Raw genomic sequence first — 22,013 nt, forward strand, 5'->3', positions numbered from 1 at the left:
AAAAAAGAAACGAACCGTGAGTATCGGGTTTAAGCCTACAAAGTTCAGCCTCTATTTTGAAATCTTCGTTGTTGCGCCACGAAGTTTGCGTAACACACGTTTGGAAAACAAAAGACGAATTGCTGGATGGATCAATAACGTCAGCAGTTATAAAGTAAGTCGTCAATCCGGTGAACATAACATTATATTTCTCTACCCGCAACAACCCAAAGTTTGAGCCCTGCACAAAATTGATCAGAGATAAACTAATTAGATCATTGAAGTAAAGTGAACACAGAAACCATAACTAAAAACTAAGTCATTCATTCATCAAAACTAGTAGAAGACGAAAAGGCAGGGATATTTGTTTGTTTTTACCTTGTGAAAATTGAAACAATGAAGTCCGACCCTAGTACAAATGCCAAGCTCACCCTCATGATGATCATGAAATTTATAAGGAACAACGAACCATTTGGTATACATACGTTAAGATCAAATCCCTGCAGCACCATTAAAGATGAATAAAGGAGGAGTTTGTATGTTATTAAAAAGACACACACACACAAAAAAAAAAAAAAAAAAAAAAAAAANTTACGATACGTACATCGGATTCTTGAATTTGACGATCATACTCTGCTTCCAGAACCGGATCAACATCCTCATCTGAATCTGGTTCTGGTGCTGGTGCTGGTGGTGGGACGTCGGATCCTTTTTTAACAGGAACATACCTTCCTTCTTCCAAAACATAATAGGTCCGGCTGGTTTCTTCGACCGACTTACCTACGTCCGGCGGGGTGATTTCTGCGACCTTTCGCTTGCGCGGTGGACGTGGTTCATTCGTCGCCATGCCCTAGCCTTATTAAAAACATAATGAAATAAATTAGGGTTTATTTGCATATTATTACATTTTGGAAACTAATATATTTACTATTCAAAATTGGAAAAATATGTGTTGTGTAATAGAGAATGTGTGAGATATAAGAGATTGTGGGACGAGAAGATTACCAAAAGGGGTATGTGCGTGGATGAGAAATCTTTTTTCCTTCAATCATAATTATTGAAATAATTGTTAATATAATCTTTTTTTAGAAATTTTCTTGGATACAAAAAAAATCTATATTTTTCTTTACAATTTGATATGATTTTATTTAATAATTTTCAAATATATTTTGTATCCGTACACCTTATTTAGTGTACAAATGGTTATACATATTGTTAAAAGTACAAACACGCATTATTAAGTGTACATATGTAATTTGTATAAAACCATTATGATACAAATATCTGAAACCCTAAGAATTAAACAAATTACACAAAGTATATTTGTACACTTACTAATATGTACAGACATCTGTACACTTAATAATGTGTACATATACAAAATTTATAAAAAATATTTAACATTATCAAATAAAATCATGAAACAAAATGCATATCAAATTATAAAGAAAAAAACATAGATTTTTATACATCTTTAAAACTTTAGAAAACAAATTTAATTAGTCAGCATTTTTGTTTTTAAAATTGTAGAGAGCATATATTAAAAAAAAAAAAACAAACATTCAGTGGCATGTGTTGTAAATATGAAATGTTGATGAGGGTTGAAAGGTCCTGTGAACAATAAAAAACAGTAGAAAATGTGGAATTTGCTAATTATAAATAGTGATTGTACTACTTTTATAATTATGATTTAGAAACTGTCTATTTTGCCAAATAACTCAATAAATTAAACATAATGCCCTAGCCATGCCCCGTCGCCGGTTTTCGATTGTAGTTGATATAATGAAATTGAGGTCATAGATGAAAAGAAGTTTATAAAATATAAATGGGTCTATACCCTAAAACTAAATGTGTCAACCCAAACCTAAAAAAAAAAATCTACATTCTTAAAAATTAATTTTTTGTGTTTATGGTAATTTTGGAAAAAAAAAACTTTATGGTATTATTGAAAAAAAACTAAAATGTGTTATTTTTGAAAAAAAAACATTTTTAGTGGTATTTAAATGAATTTCTCTTAAAGAAACCCTAAAAACTAGCACAAGTGTCGAATAGTTACAAACGGCTTTTCTATTTGGCGATTGTTGTGGTGGGATTTCGCAACGGCCCCATCTCCGTCTTCATCGGTGGTGGTCCTCCCCAGATTCCTTCTCATCCACGGTAGACTATGTTCATGTCATTTTTATTTTCGTTTCTGTAGTGGGTCACCAAAACTTTGTATAAAATAAAATTTAACATGTGTTATTGCACGAATACTTATCTAGAATTATTAACAATATAAAACTTATAAAATAGATGTTTTTCAAACCATCAATATTTAACATATGATTTTATTGCATAATGTTTTAGCAAAAAAAAAAATAAAAACAATCACATAAATTATATTTTATATAAAAAAATACAATATAAATAAAAGGAATTTCAATCCGTGCTCTAGCACCGGTCCTAATCTAGTTACATATGATATCTCTAGTTATCTATTTCACCGGTGGTTTCTGTACAACCTGAGTGTATATTGGATATATATCTCAGTCTCTAGCTCTATTCCTTGGTTATACTAGGCATTTGAGCTTTTGGGGAATTTTTGTTTATGTACTCTTCTGCTGCCTCAGGCTTTCATGTGAGTCTCTACTAGAATCATCCAAAAAAAAAAAATTAGTACCTTCAGTACTGTATTAAAACGACGTAGGTTGGTAAAAATCTTGGATTATTTGAACCACAGAGCTGTTGATTTGGCATGACTTGGAATGAGAGTATCTTGTGTTATCAATTGGTAATGATTGATGATTGGTTGTCCTTCATTGTTGATTTGTTTGAGATATGATATACTGTATGTCTCAATATTAGTTTACTCGTTCCATTTTTTCCTTTCTCTTAGAATTAAATTTAGAAAGTCTCTTACATATGAATATTATATACTGTATGATGAAACTGTTGTTTTCATCTTTGTGATAGGAAAGTCCATAAATTGGACATACCATTTATGTTTGTGAATTAATGATATCCTCTTTCCTTTTAGTTGTATTTCGGCTACATAAATGTAAAATGCAGATTCAACTAATTAATCATTATGTATGTATGAAATCACCCCGCCGGACGTAAGTAAGTCGGTGGTCAAGTGTTATAACACCTCCACCGCGCAAGCGCAAGGTCGCAGAAATGTTATAACACCGGTTTGACGTTTTTAGGTAGTTAAATGTCAAACCGGCTCCGTGGTAGCTAATTATTAACTACCTAAAAACGTGTACCTCGGTGGTCAAGTGTTATAAAGGCTTTCTTTTTTAAGGAACAACATGGTGACAGGTATGAATAAAACACATGGATGTATATCATTCTACTGATTACGTAAATAAAAAGCTGAATCTGTATGATCCGGGCATGCTTTGTGAGGGGAAAACACACACAAGAATACAAGACCTAACGAAAAGGAGAATTTTGATGGGTGGGCTCAGACTCATAGCAATAAAAACCCGAGATAATTCCTAGATTAATGCTCCATGGTTTGACATCTGGAGACTTCGTCTCGTCTCTGAATCAGTGGTTAAAGAGGAATTCAGATAATCTTGAAAGTCGAAGCCACAGAGAGAGATACCAGAGCGTTGAATATGGTTATTGACAGTCTACTTTATGTGACCAACCCAATATATTTAAGAATGTGTTATATGTCCACACAATGATGACAACACTTCGTCAAAGCTATATATATATATATATCAGGCTATTAGAGATCCAGTGGAACACATGGTGTCGAGCATAATTTTAAGCCATTGCTAATCAATGGATGCCAAGGGGAAGATCTCTTAGATTGAAACTCAGGAATCGAGCCATTGCCTAAACTTGCATATCCCACGGCGAGTTTCTGTGAAAGAATCTCGGATTGACTGCAACATTGCGGATACTGCAGGAACACTGTACAGATCTTGGTCCTGTTCCTGAATCAAGCATCAAATACAATATGTTCAGATGTTTCTGCACTAGATCCACAGGTAAGAAGACAGTGAAGAGACTTTTAATTGATTGATTATATGTACCATCTTCGTGAGACGCTCTTCAAGACTTAAGGAAACTGTTTCGGTAGACATGAATATCTTACGGTAGGCTGCTCTTAGGCTCTTCATCTATCAATGCCAAAAACAAACATATTATTTTTTATAACACTTCAAAGCGATATACAGAGTTCCTTACTTCAAAAGACTCGACCCTGGGACACAGTACAAACCTCTGACATGGTAAATCCATTTCGTCTAAGTCCCTCCAGATTCAAACCACGAAGCTCGGCTCTCTCTCCAGTCACCATCATATACTTTGGAACATCTTGTGAAACCTATATGTAACCGTACCAGTGAGTACCTGTTGGAAAGGTGGGAGCACATGAAAGGTATCAGAGGAAAACATACCACAGAACCACCACCAAGGAAAGCGAAGGAGCCAATATGACAGAACTGGTGGATGACCGTGGCTCCTGCTGTGTGTGTATAGTCCTAAATTTCACAACATGAACCTAATGAAACCATGCTGCTGAATCCAGGTTATAGAGTATAGACACAAAGAAAATCTTACTTCTACAGTCACATGGCCCGCAAGAAGTGTATTGTTGGCAAATATGTTGCGGTCACCAATCTTGCAATCATGAGCAATATGACAAGAGCCCATGATTAGATTGTTGTCACCAATAACCTGTTCAATTAATAACCATAACTCAGAACATGATAAAACTTCTTGGAACTTCAATGATATTAGTCAATGGGCATTATTTGCATACCGTTTTATCACTGAGCTTTGATGACCTGTGAATTGAGCAGAACTCCCTAATTTCATTGTTGTCACCGATGCAAAGAAAACATTCATCCCCACTCTAAAAGAAGAAAACAAGGGCATGAAAGCTTGATTGGATATTGGTTTCGTCTAGTCTCCAACAAGGATGAGATAAAGAAGATAGCAATTAAACACACCTTGTACTTCAAGTCTTGACATTTAACACCAACCACAGCATGGTAACCAATGACGTTATTGCATCCTAGGACTGTATAACCAGGCAGCTCATCGCCAACAACAGCACCACTGGCTGACAAAAATTCAAAGGCAGACACATAGCAAATATCAATCGATATAAAGAAAAAAAGTAGAGAAGACAATATAGTACAAGGAAAACAAACAAGAGAGGAAAGAAATTTTACGGCATGAGAACACAAGATTCCCCTAACTCAGTGTTCCCAAAGATATGGCTTGAAGGATAGAGTTTGCAGCCATTGCCTAGCTTCACTGAAGACCCAATTGTACAGTATGGACCAACTGAGACTCCCTGTTAGTAATATCACATTTTGTTTGATTAATAAAGGATACTCTAATAAGCTCAAAATTCAAATAAAGCATCACACTTTGACCAGGTTTCATCAAATCATATACTACTAATTTGAAACATCCGGATTCCAAAAGCTAAAAGAACATTAATTTGCGAGTGTTAAAGCTGTTTCTAGTCTTCTCAATGATCAGAACAGAAGTTTCATCCCAAACCAAATCCATTTTTACCTAACTATGAAAGCAAGAACAAGCAATGTCAGTAAAGAAATCAAACCTTGCCAATCACAGCATTTGGGTGTACATCAGCACTCGGGTGTATAAATACTTCAGAATCTTCACGAGAATCTGCTCCGAACCACACAATTGACTCACAGCTTAGAGTAATGAGATACATAAATTCTACAAATCATTGCCACATAAGAGTAGAAGCGGGAAAAGAGAGAAAGAGACAGAGAGAGAAAGAGATTTACAGGAGAGACTAGAGGAGAGTCTGCGGATAGTGGAACTGAAGAGAGGAGATAGAAACTTCTCGCGAGCTTTAAGGAGAGAAATCATGGCGAGCTACGTAGAGCAAAACCAAACCCCCTTCCGAAACCTTCAGTTTCTTCATACATGGTGTTCGACGAAATGCCTCAGTGAAAGATAAAACATGATGAAATTTCGCACGTGCCTAAGGAATTTGCACGTGGCTGGGCTTTTTTTTGGGCAATTCTCAAATATAGCACCAATTTAAGTTTTTGTTCCAAAACTAGCACACACTCTTAATTATTCCAAATTTAGCATAATTTTAGTTTTAGAGAAATTATCTAAATTAAAAAATAAATTATTAAATAAAACTAAAAGAAAAAGGAAAACGCAGCTGTCACCGTCTATGCAAAAACCTAAAAACTTTCAGTTGAATTCGAGAGATTCAGAGGAGGAGAAGGAGAAAGAGCAACACAGGGTACATATGGGGAAGAAGCAAGGAGAGAGGGAAAGCTTTGATTTTGAGGATTGATGCAGCGAATGAAATCAGAGATGATGTTGATTGCCGCCATTGATGCTTCTCTCTCGTTGTATTTCTTTTTCAATCTCAGATTTTAAACACACGGTAAAATCAATATTTTGGATTTTGGATGTGAAACTCGATTCTTAAATCTCATTGCTTTGTCCGATTGAAACCTCTGTTGTGATTAACTTTCCTTTCTAATTTTCAGAAAGTTTCAGATTTTCATTAGATTGGATAATTTGTGATTTGGGTCTCTCAATTTCCAAACCGGTAAGCTTCTCTTCCACTTTTTCTATGTTCATTGGATTTAACGAGTAAAAGATATATATGAAATTCAGGAAAGCTTATCTGAAATTCAGGACGACCTTCATAAGCATAGATATAGACTATGATTTGATAGACTATGATTTGATTAGTTAGTCCCCGATTAGTCTATTTAAGACTCTCCTTTGTTAGTTAACCTTGCTTCTCTTGGATTGCTTGTGAATCTTAATTTATATCAAATTTCTTTTAAGCTTCCCAAACATCTACTACTTTGATACATTATCTAGACACAACAAAACTAAGGAAACTCAATAGCTTGATTTCGTTGTATATCAAGTGTTTGTTTGTATATTCTGTTTTAATTGTTCTGAGTTAACCATGTGTGCTAGTTTTGCTTTGCTACTTAAGACACACTAAAATATTTGGGAATTTTGTCTATTTTCTTTACAGAATGCAAGAGTTATCTACTGTTGATGGTTTTGCGGAGATAAATGAAAGCTTAGCCAAGATGGGGGTTTACTACATCCAATATCACGCCCAAAATGCAGCACCAAATGTTCTTAATCTCAGCATCAACATTTTGGAGAAGTCCCGTGAAACATTCTTGCATACCGAAGACTTGGAAGATTCTATATCCATGGTGAAATCAATGAAAAAGTGTGGTTCATCTATCATCTATATCTGTTGTTAGACATCTATGATGGTTGTGAAACATTTTTATATTGTTTTGGTACTCGTTTGATGTTTATTCACTATAAGAATGTCAAATATTTCTATTTGACAAGTTAATAGTTGTTGAGGTAATTGTGTTTGAGTTTGCTACATGTTCTTTTTAATTCAGGAATGATTCCACGAAATTCATGAAAAATTTCTTGAATTTCAGGATGACCTTCATAAAAACGTTTGGATTTTATGATGAACTTAAGGATAGATAATCACATAACACTAAAGCTTTTTTGACTTCATGATATTTTCTTCCTTTGTGGTATGTTGGTGTTAGTTTGCTACTAGATTATTGTTGGATATGATTGGGTGTTTTGGGTCTACTGTTGCTGATGTTGGGATGATTTTTCATGTCATTTCTGGGTATGATAGAACAACTACGTAAAAACACTATGTTTTAAAAATTTAGGAAAGATTCAGTACTACTTAGGAATGACTTTTAGCAATTTAGGATGACCTTCATGAAAATCATATCTCAAAATATTATATGAGGATTACATCTTTAAAATGATTTTGAATAAATATCATAATGGTTGTATACAATTAATCAAAGATTCAATTATATACAGGAATGATTCAATAATATTAGTCCATATGTTTGTTAAGTAGAATGTTTTAGGAAAGATTCTATAATATTCATGAAATTTTTCTTTGAATTCATGAATACTTTCATGAAAAAAGAAAAAAGTATTAAAAACAAAAAAAACGGCCAGGTGGTGGCGATGGTGAAACTAATCTTCCTCTTCCTCCTAACAAGAAGAAGCGTACTGGTTTTGTTTCATCATCAACATCTGGCACTAAGAAGAATCAAACCAATCTCATTAAACCCATTTGTTCTTCTTCTAGCAAGAACCAAACTAAACTCACCAAGACCTCCATGGGTAAGTCTCACAAACTTAACTCCACCAAATCTTCTTCTAACACGACTAAGACCGGCTCCGAGCTCATGAATCTCAATTCCGGAACAAAACCCACAAATTCCACAAAACCCATTAATTCTTTGATCAATAAATCAGTAGATCTGTCCAAATCAGGCTCATCCAAAAACAAAACCACCACAAAATCCTCAAGTTCCAAGCTTTCTTCACCTCTTATAGAGAATAAATCACCATTCTCAAAACCAGTGACCAAATCAAAACCAATCGAGAAAGAAATCAAACCATTTCTGCTTAACAACAAAGAAGACGAAGAATTCGTCAGCTAATTCAGAGATCCACCAACTAAATTTCAAAGATCCTTGATCCCAGACCTAAAACGAATCTCAACCACATCCAAGAACTAGATCAACAAATCCAACAAAGAGATTACCAAAAACTTCAAACCCTACTTCGGCAACAAATACGCACCAACCATAGAATCACGAACAGATTCACACAAAATTGTCTGATTCCTGAATTAAAAGCTATAAGAATCATGTCGAGAAACTGAAAATCTGAGAACAGAATTGATACACGAAAAAAAAGAAGTGTCGATGGAAGCTTCGCCGGAAGCTCTAGCGCAAACATTGCCAAAAGCTTCATTAAAGTTCTTAAAATCGTTAAGTAAAAATTATACTTATATTATTTATTTAAGATAAAATAATAATAATGCTACTTTTGGAACATGTGAATATGTGTACTAACTTTGGAAGAAAAACTTAAAATAGTGCTATTCTAGAGTATTTTTTTTTTTTTTTTTTTTTTTTTNTTTTAGTCCTTTTTGGTAAAGCTAACTTATGTAGAAGAATTCGGTTGACTTTGCTGATTTTGTTCCAACTTTTGCAAAATTTTCAAACAGTTAATTTTGTGTTTTTGGATTTCAGTTTATCTTTCTGATAAGTTATAATCATTAGATATACGAAATATAAAATTGAATAACCTTACATAAAATCCTTTATTTCCCTGGTAGCTTTCGAGTTTAAAAGATGGTAGTAATTAATATTCATCACCATGGGACTAAACAATACCTACATCAATCAAGTGAAGAGGAACAAACACATGTTCTTTCATCACCTTTGCAGCAATCAGAAACACTTTTTTTTTTTTTTTTTTTGACTCAAAGACTAATATTAGTTATGAATCTTATTCTTCTTTTGTTATTGTGCTGACAAGTTGCAGAAGGATTCTCTGCAGTTCCTCTGCATTGCTCCACTCCTTGACTTCTGCTTTGATCAGGGAGGAATTGTCTGAAATCTTCTTCCACAGCGGATAATTCGTTCTCGGCATCACAAAATCGCACTCTCTCAGCTTCAATGTCGGGCAGAAGTCACCTCCTCCGTCTCCAAGGTAGATAAACCTTGTAGGAATTTGATCATTGGCAGAAGAAGCACGTATATGATCCATCACTAGACCCTGAAGAACCATGAACATATTCACTAGTCAAAATCTTAGAAACTGAATCCAATCCAATGGTAATGTTATATAACTATCTATTTCAAGGTTTGCAGATTACGGGCAAAGCTTTAACAAAGTACAAGTCTTTCCATACCAGGACAACTTCAGAATCAAAAATTGTAGCTTATTGACTGAAACCAATCCCAAGCTTCAGAACAAATAACATGCAAGTCTAACTAGGCAGACATAGAGGCTTATAGAGTTTTACAAAGACACAGTACCTTGCATAGATTTGTAGGGCAGAGATTACAGCTATGTGGAGCCAAAGCATCACTATGATACGGCAAGATCCGCAAGTTCCCATTTTCATCAACTGAACTTGGATTCGTGTAAATCTCAGAAAAGCAATCAAGCAAATCATGCTGCTCTAGTATCTTCTCAATGAAAAACTGGTTTGCATCACTCACAATCTTCAAATCACATCTGCCAATTAAAAACAAACAACACTCAACCAAAGCAACGAAAGAAGCTTGAGACCATCTAATTGAACTACTAATAATCATTGTTCATACCCTAAAGATTTAGCTGATTTGATAGCTTCAATAACCTGAGAATCAATTGGCATTTTCTTCAAACAAGCTTCAATGTCTTCAATCGATCTGCCTTGTGAATGCAGCTCCATCATCATCCTATCCTTTCCAAAGTTCCAATTCCAATTCAAAAACCAAAATTTCAAGAAATAAAAATCAAAACTTTAATACCATAAGACGATTGAATTGAATTGTTTAAATCATAAGAAGAGGATGCTTTAATACCATAAGACGATTCCAAGGTAAAGTGAAACGGAGCTGATGGAAGATCTCAGTGAGTCCCATTTCAGTAACAACCCAATTGTCACTATCTCCGTCGATCAAAGTCCGATCGAAGTCAAATACTATCACGATCTTTGCCATCATTTTCTGTCCGGAGTCCGGAGTCCGGAGCTCAGCTTCTCGCCGTCGTTCGTTCACTGCACAAAATCCAATTGTCCGACGACGACACCAGCCAATAGCCATCCAATCATATTAAAATAATGGGCCTACGTTAGGCCCATTACGTGGTTTAAGGCTGAAGTGGACCCAGGTTCGTGTCAGCATTCCCAATAGCCAATGAGATTGCAGGAAACACGTTAAACAAGCGTAACTACGATCGATCCCACTTACACGACCACGGCACTGTATCAAAGACTCAATATTTTTCGGCGAAGATAAAATCTTCAAAATCTTTATATATACTACAAAACCATTGATTAAAGTCTCAAACTTTCTCAGGTTTTTTAACGAGAGAGAGCTAACTCTGAGTTCAAATGGTTGGAATGAATCGGGTTCTGATAGCTTTGACGTTAGCTCTGGTAGCTTCGTCGGCGTTATTACCTGTTTCCGATGGCGCGAAGAAACCGTCGTCGGCGCCGAGAAAGGAGGATGTTCCGTATATTAAGTGTCAGGTTTGCGAGAAACTAGCCTCGAGGCTAGACCAGCTTGTTAAGGAGAAGCAACAACAGATCTCTCCCAAAAAGGTTTGATCTTTTTATTTTTTTAGAAAAATGTATATCAGTGAATCTTTCTATTTTGATTTGATTTGATGTGTTTCTCTGGTTACTGTAGATCTCTGAGTATGAGATCATTGAGATTGCTGAAAATGTCTGCAATTTGAAGAAAGAGGAAGCTGATTGGATGCTCAAGATTGACATTGTTGAGAAAGGTGATAACCTTGAGGTAATAGATCCCAAATATTATCCCTTCCGTTGTAGCTTAGGTGTTAAGAGTTAAGTAGAAACTTGTACGTTTGTTGTTGTTTAATCTGAATGGTGGTTATCTTTGAACTGGTTTCCATAGTTGGTTGAGCAATTAGAAGAAGGGATGTGCAATTCCAAGTGCAAGACGATCGAGTCTGCTTGTCAAAAGGTGAGTACATTGTGGTCTTTGAGCTATTAATTACAATTGGATTTGCGTTTTCTTGGAGTATTAAGTGTTAGGGTATGTGACTTTTCATCTGTTTGTGTGTGTTTCCAGGTTATTGGTTACGCAGACACTGATGTTGCAGAGTATATGTACACGTCTAAGCCTGATCTTGTTTCACTAAAAAATCATCTGTGCAAAGACTTGACTGATGCTTGTAGCAAGAAACCACCTCCTGTTCCCAAGGTATTATACCTGAAACGTGGAACCGTGAATGTTTTTATGTTGTTGCGGTGGAGATTACATTTTGATGACAAGATTGAATCTTTGTGTGATAAGTGCTTCTTTATCTCTTTGTCTAGGATCGGGTTCCCGGAGAACCATTTGTTGCTAAACCATCTAAAGATGCCGAAATGGACAAGATCTTGAGATCTATGCAGGTGATCTTTGATGACTTCATCAATTACTACGTTCACATAAAAAAACAATGAAGCAAAACGTGAAAGATCTTAACTCTTAAGCTAACTCGGATATACCGCTATTTTGTTTTCTCAGGGTATGCCAGGAGCACCTGGCATGAAAGTCTTCTCTAAAGAAGATATAGTGAAGGGCAATATTGGTAATGACGATGAAGATGGCGATGATGATGAAGATGAGGACGAAGATGACAAGTTTCCCAAGAATTTGGTACATTCTAAGTTTCTGTTTTCAGATCTTTGGTTTAAACTTTCATGATAGAAGAAGAAGAAGGAACCAAGATATTTCACTCTTTGTTCTCTAAATTACTTTTATTGTGTTTTTGGTTTTCAGGGAAAAGTTCTGAAAGAGAAAGAGAAAGAGAGTAAAACGGAAGAATTGAAAAAGACTATCACCAAGGAATTCAAGAAGACAGGTGAGGTTCTGAAGAGACATGCGCAGAAAGTGTCAAACCGGGTCCGGAGATGGTGGAAAGGACTTAGATCGTCTTCTTCAAAGAAACCTAAATCTGTGAAGTCTGAGCTATAGATACAGTTGCATTACTGGTTTTGTCTTAATGTACTCTTCTTCACGTTGACTTTTTGTAGATTTCTTTTTGTTTCTATAATCTTGACATCAGTTCTATAACACAAGATGGCACATACAAGAGATGGTTTAGAACAAAATCAAGAGATGGTTTAGAGCAAAATCATTAACTTTATAATATAAAAAAGAACAGAAACAAATGTTGCAATGTAAAGCATATGGAATGTTGTAAAACTGGAAGAAGAAAAAATACAAAAACTAAATCACAATGTGAGAATTGTATCTTCTCAGCAGTAGGTTTGAAGTTCTGCTTTTTCAGGAAGAACTTTAGCGCATTTTGTAGTGTTGAGTCCTAGAGATCTTGGAATGCTGGCCATTCAAAGAATAGCATAGCTTTATGTCAATGTCTCGAGGATTCTTCTTGTTAGGAGAAACGGACATGGTTCCAGTGATTGTCTCACCCTCACATATGGTTAACACATCTTCTAAGTACAGAACAGTTTGTTTCCAGTGCGTAGCTCGGGATTTTGGTCCTGCATTACCCATGGTTGTTCAGTGTAAGTTTCAGACAATAATGAAACAATCTGTGTCTATGTTTAAACAAGGATTCAAAAAAACATAAAAAGAATATTTACCTGTTGAGAAACCCTGCAGCTTGTGGCACATGGTAAACGATACATCAAAGTAGGCTACAAGGGCGTGGATGTAGTCATTTCGTTGTGCAACAAGTTTAAAGGGAGCTGTGAAGGAAGCATCACCAGAAGACATCTTTGAGATATCCATAGTCTGTTACAATCCCATAAAATAAAATGAAATGAGCATTAGCCATAGGTATAGATATACTACTTATCATTTCCATGTGTATACATACAGTATATAATAAATCCTACCTTAAGAAGCCTACTATCAGTGACGATTTGGTTTTGGTCGACAGTGTCAACAAGTGGTTCCATCATAGCTTTTTTCTTGATGCATGACATGTCAAAACCATAGACACTGTTCCAAACTGTAGTAGAACAACACAAAAGAAATCAAAATTGCAAATCTCAACAGACATAAAGACGAATGTTAGAAAGAAAAAAAGAAGAGGAAAGATGTCAAATCGATGCACTCACATTCTATTTTGTCTTCTTTGTACTCTGAATCCTCTATGGCTGTAAGATGCAGAGAGGCTTTGTCTGGTAGCACAACTCCACCATCAACCTATCCATAAAAACAAAGGACCAAGAAGTTTTCATGGTTATTACAACAATGTCATGAACTTACAACAATTAATTGTTGACAATTGGGTTTGGTAAGTAAGAATCTCGTGTAATAAGGTGGAGCTGTAAAACTTACAAGCCATTTATTACGAGCGTATAAGACACTGTCCAACATGTTTTCAAACAACAAAAAGTAACCCATCCATTCAGATATAATCACATCCACTTTAGGAGTGGGAAGCTCTATCTCTTCAATCTTTCCTTTCAAAACCGTAATAACTGCAAGGATGATACAAACAAAAGTCGTCAAGAGATTTACAAAACAGATATTATCCAATCTAAAAACAACTGAGCAAACAAGAAAATTACCATCAGAAAATCCATTTGCTTTGACAATCTCCTTTGCCATGTCAGCCATTTGAGAACACTCCACCTATTAAGGAACATCCTCAATTAAATCATTCAGATTGAGAGAGATTTTCACTTATTGAAAAAACAAAAAAAAGTCTGAAAGAACATATAGACATACAGCGTAGACATGAGCTGCTCCTGCCTTGGCACAGAACAGAGACAAGATTCCTGTTCCAGCTCCAACATCAAGAACAATCTTGTCCTTGATGAGAAACTTGTTCTGATAAATAACATTCTGATAAGTCTTTGTTCTCACTACATCCTTTAACATTTCCTGTAAGATACCATCCTCAAAATCAGTCATCAGAGAGACACATAAAAAACACACACACTGAACTAATTCGTATGCAGAACCGATACTAAAACAAAAACAGCTGAGCTTTGTCCTCAATACTTACTTCATGAATTCCTGCAAAAACAGATCAAAGTGAAACCAAAGTCAACTCTTTGTGAACAAACTCATAATCACAGAGCACTAACTATTCTCCAGTCTAATCAAGACTAAATTGAACTTTAGAAAACATCATAAAAGTGAAAACAGAGGGAATTAAATTACCGAAGTGAGAGTAAGAATCGAAGTAGTAATCAGCGCTGGTGGTATTGTCAGCGACATCAGAAGCCTCGGCGTCGCGCATGGATTCATCTTGGGCAGCTTCCTCGCCGGCAACACCAGACCCTTCAGCAACTTCGTCTTCTTCATCAGCATCTTCAAAGCGTATCTTTGTGTTCTGATTCGGCTCAAAGCTGATGAACTCGTTCTCGTTGTGGTTACTGTTCTTAGTCATCGTTCTTCTTCTGTCTCACACAAGAAGGGAATAGGAGAGAGAAAAGGGTTTTGGGGATAGAGACGAAGTGCAAAGATTAGGGTTTTAGGACGACACAAGCTTTTTATTTCAAGTCTTTTACTTTTGTTCTCTCTCTCTCTCTCTCTGGTTAACGAATTTTTAATTGAATTATATCGTTTTGTAGATATTTATTGTACCGGTTCGATTTTTCGTTGACACACACCAAACCGGTTAGATTCATTCCGACCACACAAATAATAAGTGGTGACATTAACTATGTACTATTTGGAAGTGAAATCACATGAGTTCTGAGTTCATGACCCAACACATTGAAACCAAAATAAAATCAGACAAGGTTGCATTATTGAGTTTCTAATAGAGTTTTTAATTTCTGTAGGCTAAAGTAGTAGTTATGATCACTTGGTGAAATTGTTTTTGGTAGTAACCGGTGGCCAAGGCCCTCCAGCCATCACAGCTTCGATCTCCCATGTTTCCCGCGGAACGTTCGTCATGTTCTTGCAGCCATTCGCAGTCACGACCTATGCAGAAAATGAGACAGATACAACAACAAAAGTGAGATTATTGTATATGACATTAGTATTGCTGAGGGTTTCAACTTTTAAAGGTTGTTATAATGAATTAGTCGTTACCAAATCGCTTTCAATTCTGACACCTCCGAAATTCCTGAATCTCTCTACTGTCTCACGGTTGAAGAACTTAGAGGTTGTTGTGTTTTCCATGGCTGGGATCAGTAATGCCTTAATAAAATAGCATCCTGGTTCCACCGTTATGACCTGCATACATACCATTAGGACAATAAATAGAGACGATAGATGGGAAGAACCAGAAGCATTTATACTCAAAACAATCAGCCTTACCATTCCTTCAAGAAGGTCTCTTGCAGTGCGCAATGACTTCAATCCAGGTTCCTTTGGTCTTTCCACTCCCTTAAAGAGAAAACTCAAAGCAACGGCTAAGAAACGCGGACTGTAGTTTTACATAGACGATGATACTATTGGGTGACAAAGTGATTTTTGATGTACCTTCGGGTAGCCACCGGTATCGTGTGTGTCAATGCCCATGAAGTGACCTAGTCCATGAGGCATGAAAACAGCACCCAAGCGTTGTACCATCATGTCGTCCACATCCCTAGAAACAAAGATGGAACCGTAACAATGAAATTTAGCTTTAGAGAAGAGAAAACAAAGTAGCTAGTAAACAAATGACAGAAAGAGAGAGTTACCCAGTGAGGATGGACCCCTTCTTCAGTGACTCAAGGATGATTCTTTCGGCTAACCTGTACATTGACTTGCTTCAGTTGGCAACGATAGCTAAATTAACCATATGGAGATGTAGTTCAAAATAAACATATGGCGATGTCGTTCATAGGCAATCCCAATTCCCAATTACCACATCTCCATGCATACATAAACAAAACTATATAGCATCGCAGTTAGTCTTACTTGTGCATATCCACCCAGTTTACTCCAGGCTTCATCGCAGAGATTACAGAATTATGAGCATCCAGAACAGCCTGAAAAGACGGCAGATCAAAGAAACAAAATAAGATATAAAGCTTCTAGATACTCACCAAAAGTCTGGATTGTGAGGAAAAGTTGACAAAAATAAAGCACACGTTCCACCAATCTTGTAAAGCACTTACATTGTAGATTAGACTCTGGTCGCTTGTAAATTTACCATTAACCTGCACAATATTTGATAAATATAAGGCAAAACTTGCGCTAAATTACTATATTCAACGTATTATGATGTTCATGTAAACAGGATTAAAAATCAAGTCAATGCGGTGTAAATACAAGATTCTGAATGACAGAATAAGTAACATCACATAAAATGGAAAACTAATAATAGGTCCGACGCTAGAAGAGGAACTTACGGGGAATGAACATGTTATGTCAGACGCATAAAAATGGTATTCAGCACCCATATCAAGCAATGCAAAATCTCCATCTTCAAAAGTCTGCAAAAGTAATGGAACATTTTCAAACAGGTAATACTGAGACAATTAATAAAAGAGAGGAATGAATGCTCATTTAGTATTTACCCTATCATTTGGAGCCGCAGCATGCCCATAATGAAGAACAGCACTGCAAACAAACAATTTAGCTATTTGGTTATTTTTTAATGTAAAAAGACATGAAAAGTCCAAGGATGATTATTTCTGCATTCTTAGCAATAACAAGATTCTCTCCTCGATAACTTACCTGTTATCTCCTGTTGCACAGATGCATGTGTACGAGCAATGCCTACAGCCACCGTACATGTAGCTGTGATGCAGAAACATACTTTCCATCTGATATTCTTTCATGCCAGGTGTGACTCTCCTCATAACCTGTGTGGATAAACAACATGGTTAAAAGACAATTGCATGAAAGGAAGAGAAAACGTCTACATGGAGTAGATAAAGAAGAGTTCAGGTCGGAAACCTAAGTAGTGAAATGATATGAAAAAGGAAAAATATTGAACAAGACAACAGAGAAGAACATATTTTCATCCACTGGTAGAAGTAAATCAGACCTCTATGTGAGCTTCAGAACTTATATCATTTGCAAACTGTATTAGTTGAAGCTCCAAACTTGATTTAATAACTCGACACTCCGCCAAAATACGATGTAAGGTAGTCAAATCAGTCTCAAACTTCTCTATCCCCTGAAATAAGACACAAAAACAGTAAAAAAAAAAAAGTATAAATGAGATTCCAATATTCGAGGAAAAGAAACACTATGAGCATCAGAATCCCAAAATTGTTAATCACAAGACGTGCCAGAAGCTATTTATTTTCAGGATCAAGACAAGAAAATGGCAAGACGAAATCTCCAGAGCAAGTGAAGAAAGAAAGAAATGCGAAACCTCAAAGCTGGCAGGTTTTGAGAAGTTACTGCTGTCGGTGTTAAGACCATGCAGGAGATACAACAGAGGTTTTCCAGATCCCTTAAATTGTTCATTAAAAACTTGAATAATCTCATCCACATAGAAAACCATGTCAACCATATATGTTTCCTGAAACAGAAAAGCACAAAAATGCCATCACTATAAATAGAAATGAATGCATTGAACAAATTGACATAGAAGAAAAGAAACTGAAATATTAACCTTAAAGTGTAACAATGGCTTTATCTCCCCTAACCAGACAGCATAATCAGCAGGCAACCTTGGAATAAAAAGGATAGATTTCCCACTTCCAATGTCCTTCCAGTACCGAAAGAAAATAAATTCATCAACTAAGCAACATCAGATCCAAAGAAATCGAGAAATAGATGAAAAAAACTCACAATAGCTCCATAGAAATCAGGCTCTCTGACTCCAAACAAGTAAGCAAAATAACTCTCCTGCCTACAATTCAATTCAATTCAACAAATTAAGATCACTCTATGTTCCACTTAAACCAATGAACATACTGAACTAGTACGATTTCGATCACCCTCAAGATAAAATTTACAAATCAATACCTGAAAAGCTCGGCGTGATCAGTACAGTATCGATTTTTCTCTTCACCACCCTATCGTTCCAAAAACATCAAGAGAAACCACGAAATTATAAAACTAAAGACGATAAAAGCTAGCTCGGATCATCGATACGCGTTATAAAAATCATATGCATATATATTTGAGCAACCAATGGAGTACCTGAAGTAAAACGAATCCATCGAGAGAACGATTGGAACCAGATAAGTGACGGCGTACTGAATCGACGAGCTTTTGCCGGTTACCGGCGTGAAGCTCCATAGGAATCGGCGGTGGAGACAGCGACGACATGACGACTTGGCTAGTTTTTGTTTTTTTTTCCCGGCGTGCCAGATCTTATTGTGCCCAAGTATAACAAAACGTTGTCGTTTCAATACTTGAGGAAAACAAAATAATCAACGACGCCGTTTAAGGGATGAGACGAAATGGTGTCGTTTAATACGAAGAAGAGAAGTGACCATATTACGAAGTTGTTGAATCAGTGGCCTGAAATCTCGAATCGACTCATCATCATCTCTCTCAGCTTCACCGGAGCTGCATTATCAATTTGCAGATTGGTACGGCGAGGCTCTCGTCTCCGACCGATCTTTCTCGCTCTTTTCTCTCTTTTTTTTTTTCTCAGATTCTCAATTGGGTTTTACAGATTTTGTTAATTGGTTTCTAGGGTTTTGTTCCTGCTTTCTCTTGTATATTGTATGCTTTTGTGGTTGACTTTTAGATCTATATATCTGTGATCTCGTCTTGCTTCGATTACAATTGTTCGTTTAAGAAGTCACGGATTTAGAGTTTTGATGGGCTTGGTTTGTTTTACACTGGAGCTTGTTCGATCTAATCGTTCTGGAATTTAGGATTTGGGGCTTTAGGCTTTTTCAGCTTGATTTGTGTGAATTCACTGAAGCCTCCAAATGTTTGCTTTTAGTAAAGTAATTACCGGATTTTAAAATGTGAAAGCTTTGGTTAATTTGGTTTCTATGAATCAAAGATACCTGCTTTAGAAATGAAGTTCTCTTTTTGTATTTGAAGGATTTAGGTTGTGAAGATGGCATCAAAGTTGATACAAGTTCAATCAAAGGCATGTGAGGCTTCGAAGTTTGTGGCTAAGCATGGAACTTCCTACTACAGACAGTTGTTGGAGAAGAACAAGCAGTATATCCAGGAACCTGCCACTGTGGAGAAGTGTCAAGACTTATCTAAGCAATTGCTGTACACCCGTCTTGCTAGGTCGATATCTCTCTTCCCTCCTCTATCTCTCAACATTATTCCCTGCCATAGAGAGATATACAACCATTTCTGATATTCTGGTTAGCAAGANAGCTTCTAGATACTCACCAAAAGTCTGGATTGTGAGGAAAAGTTGACAAAAATAAAGCACACGTTCCACCAATCTTGTAAAGCACTTACATTGTAGATTAGACTCTGGTCGCTTGTAAATTTACCATTAACCTGCACAATATTTGATAAATATAAGGCAAAACTTGCGCTAAATTACTATATTCAACGTATTATGATGTTCATGTAAACAGGATTAAAAATCAAGTCAATGCGGTGTAAATACAAGATTCTGAATGACAGAATAAGTAACATCACATAAAATGGAAAACTAATAATAGGTCCGACGCTAGAAGAGGAACTTACGGGGAATGAACATGTTATGTCAGACGCATAAAAATGGTATTCAGCACCCATATCAAGCAATGCAAAATCTCCATCTTCAAAAGTCTGCAAAAGTAATGGAACATTTTCAAACAGGTAATACTGAGACAATTAATAAAAGAGAGGAATGAATGCTCATTTAGTATTTACCCTATCATTTGGAGCCGCAGCATGCCCATAATGAAGAACAGCACTGCAAACAAACAATTTAGCTATTTGGTTATTTTTTAATGTAAAAAGACATGAAAAGTCCAAGGATGATTATTTCTGCATTCTTAGCAATAACAAGATTCTCTCCTCGATAACTTACCTGTTATCTCCTGTTGCACAGATGCATGTGTACGAGCAATGCCTACAGCCACCGTACATGTAGCTGTGATGCAGAAACATACTTTCCATCTGATATTCTTTCATGCCAGGTGTGACTCTCCTCATAACCTGTGTGGATAAACAACATGGTTAAAAGACAATTGCATGAAAGGAAGAGAAAACGTCTACATGGAGTAGATAAAGAAGAGTTCAGGTCGGAAACCTAAGTAGTGAAATGATATGAAAAAGGAAAAATATTGAACAAGACAACAGAGAAGAACATATTTTCATCCACTGGTAGAAGTAAATCAGACCTCTATGTGAGCTTCAGAACTTATATCATTTGCAAACTGTATTAGTTGAAGCTCCAAACTTGATTTAATAACTCGACACTCCGCCAAAATACGATGTAAGGTAGTCAAATCAGTCTCAAACTTCTCTATCCCCTGAAATAAGACACAAAAACAGTAAAAAAAAAAAAGTATAAATGAGATTCCAATATTCGAGGAAAAGAAACACTATGAGCATCAGAATCCCAAAATTGTTAATCACAAGACGTGCCAGAAGCTATTTATTTTCAGGATCAAGACAAGAAAATGGCAAGACGAAATCTCCAGAGCAAGTGAAGAAAGAAAGAAATGCGAAACCTCAAAGCTGGCAGGTTTTGAGAAGTTACTGCTGTCGGTGTTAAGACCATGCAGGAGATACAACAGAGGTTTTCCAGATCCCTTAAATTGTTCATTAAAAACTTGAATAATCTCATCCACATAGAAAACCATGTCAACCATATATGTTTCCTGAAACAGAAAAGCACAAAAATGCCATCACTATAAATAGAAATGAATGCATTGAACAAATTGACATAGAAGAAAAGAAACTGAAATATTAACCTTAAAGTGTAACAATGGCTTTATCTCCCCTAACCAGACAGCATAATCAGCAGGCAACCTTGGAATAAAAAGGATAGATTTCCCACTTCCAATGTCCTTCCAGTACCGAAAGAAAATAAATTCATCAACTAAGCAACATCAGATCCAAAGAAATCGAGAAATAGATGAAAAAAACTCACAATAGCTCCATAGAAATCAGGCTCTCTGACTCCAAACAAGTAAGCAAAATAACTCTCCTGCCTACAATTCAATTCAATTCAACAAATTAAGATCACTCTATGTTCCACTTAAACCAATGAACATACTGAACTAGTACGATTTCGATCACCCTCAAGATAAAATTTACAAATCAATACCTGAAAAGCTCGGCGTGATCAGTACAGTATCGATTTTTCTCTTCACCACCCTATCGTTCCAAAAACATCAAGAGAAACCACGAAATTATAAAACTAAAGACGATAAAAGCTAGCTCGGATCATCGATACGCGTTATAAAAATCATATGCATATATATTTGAGCAACCAATGGAGTACCTGAAGTAAAACGAATCCATCGAGAGAACGATTGGAACCAGATAAGTGACGGCGTACTGAATCGACGAGCTTTTGCCGGTTACCGGCGTGAAGCTCCATAGGAATCGGCGGTGGAGACAGCGACGACATGACGACTTGGCTAGTTTTTGTTTTTTTTTCCCGGCGTGCCAGATCTTATTGTGCCCAAGTATAACAAAACGTTGTCGTTTCAATACTTGAGGAAAACAAAATAATCAACGACG

The 22,013-nt window shown here is 36.2% G+C and overlaps 6 protein-coding genes and 1 long non-coding RNA gene across 8 annotated transcripts in view; 2 read left to right on the forward strand and 5 right to left on the reverse strand.

Moving 5' to 3' along the window:
- Nucleotides 1-826, reverse strand: part of LOC104727679 (UPF0725 protein At4g29550-like) — a 2,034-nt gene extending 1,208 nt beyond the window's left edge. Inside the window, exons 1-3 of the mRNA XM_010446763.1 lie at nt 584-826; nt 411-479; nt 16-220 (exon numbers count right to left, since the gene is read on the reverse strand). Of these exons, the coding sequence (XP_010445065.1) occupies nt 16-220; nt 411-479; nt 584-826 (517 nt within the window). The remainder of the gene's footprint in view (nt 1-15; nt 221-410; nt 480-583) is intronic.
- LOC104721910 (probable acyl-[acyl-carrier-protein]--UDP-N-acetylglucosamine O-acyltransferase, mitochondrial) lies at nt 3,663-5,904 on the reverse strand. The gene is made up of 10 exons (XM_010439985.2): nt 5,748-5,904; nt 5,552-5,622; nt 5,154-5,278; nt 4,929-5,037; nt 4,739-4,831; nt 4,537-4,653; nt 4,374-4,457; nt 4,196-4,300; nt 4,008-4,094; nt 3,663-3,908 (listed from the first exon to the last, which is right to left on the reverse strand). The coding sequence occupies exons 1-10, from the start codon at nt 5,830-5,832 to the stop codon at nt 3,789-3,791; spliced, it is 996 nt and encodes a 331-aa protein (XP_010438287.1). The 5' UTR covers nt 5,833-5,904; the 3' UTR covers nt 3,663-3,788.
- LOC104721911 lies at nt 6,157-7,320 on the forward strand. Its single transcript, XR_757093.2, has 3 exons — nt 6,157-6,367; nt 6,474-6,535; nt 6,980-7,320. It is a non-coding gene; the product is annotated as an uncharacterized LOC104721911 (long non-coding RNA).
- On the reverse strand, nt 9,106-10,639 carry LOC104721912 (inorganic pyrophosphatase 3). Its single transcript, XM_010439987.2, has 4 exons — nt 10,380-10,639; nt 10,137-10,258; nt 9,846-10,047; nt 9,106-9,582 (listed from the first exon to the last, which is right to left on the reverse strand). The coding sequence occupies exons 1-4, from the start codon at nt 10,617-10,619 to the stop codon at nt 9,313-9,315; spliced, it is 834 nt and encodes a 277-aa protein (XP_010438289.2). The 5' UTR covers nt 10,620-10,639; the 3' UTR covers nt 9,106-9,312.
- LOC104721914 lies at nt 10,754-12,780 on the forward strand. The gene is made up of 7 exons (XM_010439989.2): nt 10,754-11,119; nt 11,208-11,318; nt 11,439-11,507; nt 11,616-11,747; nt 11,864-11,941; nt 12,057-12,188; nt 12,312-12,780. Exons 1-7 carry the CDS (start codon nt 10,910-10,912, stop codon nt 12,504-12,506), a joined length of 927 nt encoding a protein of 308 aa, XP_010438291.1. The 5' UTR covers nt 10,754-10,909; the 3' UTR covers nt 12,507-12,780.
- Nucleotides 12,660-15,034, reverse strand: LOC104721913 (protein arginine N-methyltransferase 1.1-like). Its single transcript, XM_010439988.2, has 9 exons — nt 14,673-15,034; nt 14,515-14,525; nt 14,235-14,390; nt 14,075-14,138; nt 13,842-13,984; nt 13,619-13,706; nt 13,394-13,509; nt 13,139-13,289; nt 12,660-13,036 (listed from the first exon to the last, which is right to left on the reverse strand). Exons 1-9 carry the CDS (start codon nt 14,899-14,901, stop codon nt 12,831-12,833), a joined length of 1,164 nt encoding a protein of 387 aa, XP_010438290.1. The 5' UTR covers nt 14,902-15,034; the 3' UTR covers nt 12,660-12,830.
- Nucleotides 15,155-21,950, reverse strand: LOC104721916 (xaa-Pro dipeptidase). Of its 2 annotated transcripts, none has more exons than XM_010439994.2 (16): nt 21,772-21,950; nt 21,595-21,644; nt 21,418-21,478; nt 21,239-21,334; nt 20,996-21,145; nt 20,663-20,794; nt 20,350-20,477; nt 20,190-20,232; nt 20,022-20,105; nt 19,788-19,829; nt 16,365-16,435; nt 16,145-16,198; nt 15,945-16,050; nt 15,780-15,848; nt 15,552-15,695; nt 15,155-15,440 (listed from the first exon to the last, which is right to left on the reverse strand). In XM_010439994.2, the coding sequence occupies exons 1-16, from the start codon at nt 21,898-21,900 to the stop codon at nt 15,318-15,320; spliced, it is 1,482 nt and encodes a 493-aa protein (XP_010438296.1). In that variant the 5' UTR covers nt 21,901-21,950; the 3' UTR covers nt 15,155-15,317. The 2 variants fall into 2 exon arrangements, with proteins under 2 accessions (XP_010438296.1, XP_010438295.1); XM_010439993.2 differs by lacking the exons at nt 19,788-19,829; nt 20,022-20,105; nt 20,190-20,232; ... (5 more) ...; nt 21,595-21,644; nt 21,772-21,950 and adding exons at nt 16,565-16,606; nt 16,799-16,882; nt 16,967-17,009; ... (5 more) ...; nt 18,372-18,421; nt 18,549-18,727.

Source organism: Camelina sativa, chromosome 11, assembly GCF_000633955.1.
Source record: "Camelina sativa cultivar DH55 chromosome 11, Cs, whole genome shotgun sequence".
NCBI lineage: Eukaryota > Viridiplantae > Streptophyta > Magnoliopsida > Brassicales > Brassicaceae > Camelina > Camelina sativa.